General features: G+C 56.3%; 1 protein-coding gene across 8 annotated transcripts in view; it reads left to right on the forward strand.

Moving 5' to 3' along the window:
- Window positions 1-5,024, forward strand: part of AK8 (adenylate kinase 8) — a 133,360-nt gene extending 128,336 nt beyond the window's left edge. For all 8 annotated transcript variants that reach the window (XM_060413754.1, XM_042245509.2, XM_042245510.1 and 5 more), the window contains 2 exons: window positions 3,499-3,579; window positions 4,673-5,024. In XM_060413754.1, the coding sequence (XP_060269737.1) occupies window positions 3,499-3,579; window positions 4,673-4,910 (319 nt within the window). In that variant the 3' untranslated portion in view covers window positions 4,911-5,024. The remainder of the gene's footprint in view (window positions 1-3,498; window positions 3,580-4,672) is intronic.
- Window positions 5,025-6,000: the final 976 nt, after the last annotated feature.

The following is a 6,000-nucleotide window of genomic DNA, read 5'->3' on the forward strand; positions in this document are numbered from 1 at the left end:
CTTAACGTCAGACAAATCTGGGAAACAGGATCAGAGCAGCCCTTCTCCAGCCGCAGTGTACGTACAGATCCCTGTGGATCTCGTCAACACTAGTCTCCGGTTCAGTGGGTGGGCCATGGGGCTTGAGTCCCAGCTGCTGCTGCTGCTGCTAGTCTGGGGATCCCACTTGGAGCAGCGAGGGATTGGAGGCGCATGCCTTCCGTCTCCCTCCTGAGGCAGCCCTGAAATTCTGCAAACCCCGAGGCAGGTGGCGCTCCCGCCCCTGGTGAGCCCAGGCACGTAGACCAGGAGTGTCTCTGCGCCGTGCACCCTGCTCTGGCTCTTCTCTGCTTTCACATTCTCTCTTTCCTGACTGTTACCGTAAATGAGCAGCGTAACACCCCAAACCCGCAGGTGGGGGCCCGCACAGCGCCGTGTACCTCCACAGAGCTGCGTGGGCTCCCCGCTCCTCTCCCCACCACCTGGCTCTGACATCGGGGTGCATGAGCCTGGCTAATCAGAAGCTTCCAGCCTCTGGAAGCCCAGCTCCTCCGCAGAGAGGCTTTCCCCAACGATGTGTTTCAAGTACCAATTTGGTGTCTGTGCGCTTCTGATCTTGCCAGCCTTTCACAAGCCTTTCTCTTGAATGACGACAAATGGTCTTCATATGCTGGGTTAAAAATCTTTCAGTTGGGGCTGTTTGTTTATGAAGCAGCATCTATTATCACAGATTTCCGAACTAGCTTCCTTTCTACTGGCGTTGGCGTCCAGAGCTATACCGTCAGCCCCCAGCCGCAGTGACAGCCGCGTTTCGGTGTTGCTGTTGGGCCTCGCAAGTTCTGGGGGTGCAGGGGGGCAGCATGTTTGGAGCGTAAAGGATGAAAGCACATCAAAAACACCTGTGCGCCCTGTGTTCCGACGCTCCTGATCTTACGTGTTTTATTTGGTGGCTGTTATCCTGGGAATGGAGATCTTTGTCGACATGTGCGGGGAAGATTTCCATGGCTGCTGCCACACCGCCCCCCTCCCGTTCCCCCCTCCCCAGGATGAGCTTGCTTGGTGTGGTGGTGGCTGCAGCTTTCACCAGATACCAGCAAGAGGCTCCTTGGCAACTGGGCAGATGTGAGCCTCAGCAAACAGCATGGGCGAAACAAGGGAAAGAGAAGAAAGCGGGTGGGAGATGCCAGTCTTGAACGGAGAGTATTCGCCTCACATTTGGTTTACTTCTTTTTTTGGGGGGGTGGTTCTTCCCTGGTGGCTTAGGCAGTGAGGTGTCTGCCTGCAGTGCAGGAGACCCGGGTTCAGTCCCTGAGTTGGGAAGATCCCCTGGAGAAGGAAATGGCAACCCACTCCAGTATTCTTGCCTGGAGAATCCCATGGATGGAGAAGCCTGATGGGCTATAGTCCCTGGGGCTGAAACAAGAGTTGGACACGACTGAGCGGCCAAACAGCAACAGGACAATGTGCCGCTCATTCATTCACCCTTTTCTGCATGTTTCCTGTGAATGCTCCCCAGGCCCCAGGACCCTGGTCAGGGGCTGATCGCTGGTCTGGCCCTAGAGGTGACACCTGGGCTCAAGAGGCTGGTCTGGGGCCCCTGGGGACTGGGACCCTATTCGACCCACCAAAGCTTGGCCTCTTGGCAGCCCCATCAGTACATCTGGTGAATTCCTGGGGGTGGGGGAGGGCCTTCTTTTGTTCACTAGCTTGGGGGAAGGCAGAGGATCCATCCTGAAGACTCCCACCCAAGAGTGAAGGCGGGAAAGCTCTGAGTACACAGCGGGCACTCCATAAATGCACGTATGAATTGCAGCAATGAATAAACAGTAAAGTGAGCGACAGAATATTCCAGAACTTATTAAAAAACCTGAGATGGTTTAACCCTAGAAGGCAGGGCCTGGATTAGACCTGTGGGCAGGAGCCAGAGCACTTGGTCAGTTGGCCTCCCCCCAGCCCCCCGCCCCCGGCAGGCACGCCTCCCTCCTGTCCCATTTGTCTTGCGACTGACCCCGGGGCCGGGTAGCTCTTCATGGTGGGGCCTGTCCTACGGGCGGTGAGATGCTGAGCTGTAGCCCTGGCCTCCACCTGCTGGGTGCCAGTTGCACCCCCTCCCCAGCCGTGACAACCAGAAACGTCCCTATACATTGTCCAACATCTCAGGGCAAACTCAGCCCTGACCGAGAACATCTGTCCTCAGGTTTCGTATAAAGAAAGGCTTCCAGATGATAAACACCATATGATACCGCTTATATGTGGAATCTAAAAATGTGGAACAGATGAACTTATTTACAAAACAGAAACAGAATCACAGATGTAGGAAGCAATCTTACGGTTACCAGGGGGAGATGAGGGGAGGGATGCCTTGGAGGTTGGGGTGGACACATGTGAAGTGTTAGTCACTCAGTTTTGTCTGACTCTTTGCCACCCCATGGACTGTAGCCTGCCAGGCTCCTCTGTTCGTGGAGTTCTCCAGGCAAGAGTACTGGAATGGGTTGCCGTTTCCTTCTCCAGGGGATCTTCTCGACCCAGGGATCAAGCCTATGTCTCTTGCGTCTCCTGCACTGGCTGGTGGGTTCTTTACCAGTGAGCCCCCGGGGAGGCCCATCTTCAACATTAGTAGACTCTTTGAGAGCCACGGACTGTAGTCCATGGAATTCTCCAGACCAGAATACTGGAGTGGGTAGCCTTTCCCTTCTCCAGGGGATCTTCCCAACCCAGGAATTGAACCCGGTTTCCTGCATTGCAGGCGAATTCTTTACCAACTGAGCCACAAGGGAAGCCCAAGCATATAGGAGTGGGTAGTCTATCCCTTCTCCAGTGGATCTTCCTGACCCAGGGATCAAACCCGGGTCTCCTGCATTGGCAGGCGGATTCTTTACCAACTGAGCTATCAGGGAAGCCCAGCAACTATTAGCTCAGATGGTAAAGAATCCGCCTGCAATGCAGGAGACCTGGGTTGATCCCTGGCTTGGAAAGATCCCCTGGAGAAGGAAATGGCAACCTACTCCAGCATTCTTGCCTGGAGAATCCCATGGACAGGAGCCTGGAGGGCTACACTCCATGGGGTCACAAAGAGTTGGACATGACTGAGCAACTCACACACTTTTGCAGGTGAGGAAACAGTCTCAGAGAGGTTGTGTTTGTGGCCTGAGGTCACACAGCAGGTCCATGTGGAGGTGAGATTCTAACCCGCATCTGTGTAATTCCAGGAAACTCACTGGTCTCCCCCAAGGATGGGGCATTCACTCCCCACAGCTCACCCCCCATGGAGTGTCTCCCCCAACCACTGCCCCGGGAGCAATGGCGGCTGGGAGCCGTCCCTGAATCAGGAGGTGGAGAGCTTCCGCAGCGGGGAGACCCCACCTGTATCTTTCCCTGGTGACCGGCCAGAGCCTGGTGCCCCAAGCCCTGAGTCAAGGCCACTGAGGCTCTGCCCACTCTGGGGGGCTGAAGCCCACCCTGGCCTCGAGTCCAGCCTGCGGTTCCCTCTAGCAGACATGGTGCCTCTTCTCCCCGCAGGGTGTTTTTCCTGAATGTGCCATTTGATTCTGTCATCGAGCGGCTGAGCCTGAGAAGAACTGACCCTGTCACAGGAGAAAGGTTTGTGCCAGCCCTGCAGTAGGCTGCGGCCCTCTGAGGGCTCCAGAGGCCACGCCCCACAGGGGACCCCCCTCTCTCCATCTAGCTGATGGGTGCCAGGGCAGGGCTGCTCCAGGGACCCTGCTGGGGACAACTGACAGAAGATTCTAGAAAGGGGGTTCACCCAGCCAGTTCCTCCACTCTGTCTGCTGACCCTCTTTTCCTGGAAGAGTAGCAAGAAAATGAATGTCCAGGCTGTACAACAGCTGTTAAACTGCTCACCTGCTCTGACCTGGGCTTGGCTCTGACCCCAGCATGTCGCCGCGGTGCATCCCTGATGTGGCTGCTGAACAGATGCGTCCCCTTGGGAACAGCGTCGCCTCTGAGCCCTCCCGTGGCTATAGGGGCTAAATCCTGCAAGCTAAGGCCTTGTATCTGACCAAGTGCAATTGCTGTGTTGGTGGTGAAACACAGTCTACAGTCCCTGCGATTAAAGGTTGAAGCCCCCATCTTCCCAGCAACCAGGGCCCTGTTTCTTGGTAACTAGACCGCGTTTCTCAGGACAGAGGAGGAGGGGCGGGAAGGAAGCACCAGGATTTTCCCATCACCTTGCACTGGGGGATGTCCTCTCACTGATCTGTGTCAAGTGAAACGGCCTTTGTGCTGCCGGGGTCTCTCCCCCAGGGACCAGGGCATTTCCTCGTGTCTCCACTCATGCCTGGTGTTGTGATGTCCCATCCCCTATTTGACCGTGAGCTCCATGAACACAGAGGCGATGTCTCACCTGCCATTGGGTTGCCAGTAGCAGGGGTATGCTAGGCGTACGTGGCAGGTACCTAGTATTGTTTGGAAGGAAGAAAGGAAAGGAGAAAAGAAGGAATGAACAAAAGGAATCTGGCCCTTAGTATTTTACTATATTCTGTCCTAGTACTGATCTGCGGCCTTCTCTCCTGGGAAGGGGCCATGCTGCGGCTCTCAGCCTAGCCAGTGGCTGGTGCAGAGTAAATGTCTGCTGCTGGTGGTCATGGGCTCCAGCCTGTCTCCTGGGAAGGGGTCCCTTCTCGCCTGTCCTCTGAGCTGGACCAGGGTTCACCGGCTTCCCTGCCTCTCGCAGGTACCACCTCATGTACAAGCCACCTCCGACCATGGAAGTCCAGGCCCGTCTCCTGCAGAATCCCAAGGATTCGGAAGAGCAGATCAAGCTCAAAATGGATCTGTTCTACAGGAATTCCGCTGAGCTGGAGCAGTTCTACAGGGACGCCATCACCCTCAACGGGGACCAGGACCCGTACACAGTCTTCGAATACATTGAGAGTGGGATCATTAATCTCCTACCCAAGAAAGTCCCCTGACAGGTTCTGAGCTGGGAGCATCCCTCAGGAAAACAGAGTTAGCCCCTCACCCCCAACCCTCTGGAAGATCAGCCAAGCCAATAAAGTGCTGGGTGCAGTCTCGTGGGTCCTGGAGGTGGCGGCCGGAAGCTGGCCTTGTTTTGGGGTCTGGGAACGCAGGCCGGGCACAGCCCGGGGAGGCAGTCAGGTTGACAGTGGCGGCCCGGGTCAGACCTGGGATGCGGTGTGGCTCCAGTGGCCATGCCCTGTGCACCCTGGGGTTGTCGCTGGATCCTCGTTTCTTGCATCTGAAATGGGTAACAATAGTCCCTGCCTCACAGGGCTGCCTTGGGATGAAATGTGATGATACAGGGAAAGCTCTCACCCACGCTACACTCTCTGTGAATACAGTTTCACCAAAGCCACTGTCTCCAGAGCAGCCTACCCAGTAGAACTCTCTGGAATGACCGATGTGCAGCTAACACAGCGGCCGTGAGCTCCAGGGGACTGTCGAGCACAGGGAACGTGGCCATTGCCACCGAGGAGCTGTCTTTTACGACTGTCCTTGAGCTTCTCTAAATTAAGTATGAACGGCCGCATGTGGCGAGGGGCTGCAGGGTCAGTGCAGTTCCAGACACGCGCGGCTGCTTCTAAGACTCTGGAAGCCCTTGGAAGGCCTGCCTTCAGCTCCCACTGAGATAGCCCCTCTGGGTCCCGCAGGGCCCACAGCACACAGGAGGGACCCTGGAGGGACAGGACAGTGACATCTCAGGGTGGCAGAGCTCCTGATCCTCTTCCACGAGCTTCTCCTGCCCCTGATTATTATTATTATTTTATCTTGCTAGAAAGGTACTTGGATGATTCCCACTGAAGCTGCAGAGGGTGAGTGACTTGCCCGAGGTCTCTCGGATCCATGACTACACCTGAACCCAGCGCTCCGGTGCTCTCCGCCTGCAGGCCTCAGGGGGCCTGGCCAGCCAGGGTCCAAGACAAGGACTCGAGCTTCTGGGCTCCACGTGGTCAGGGACTCCGGGTCTAATGGCTAAAGCCCCTTCCAGCCTAGGGCAGCCCAGTGTCCCCCCAGCAAAGATCTGACCCTAGCAATGGCCGT

Source organism: Ovis aries, chromosome 3, assembly GCF_016772045.2.
Source record: "Ovis aries strain OAR_USU_Benz2616 breed Rambouillet chromosome 3, ARS-UI_Ramb_v3.0, whole genome shotgun sequence".
Taxonomy (NCBI): Eukaryota; Metazoa; Chordata; class Mammalia; order Artiodactyla; family Bovidae; genus Ovis; species Ovis aries.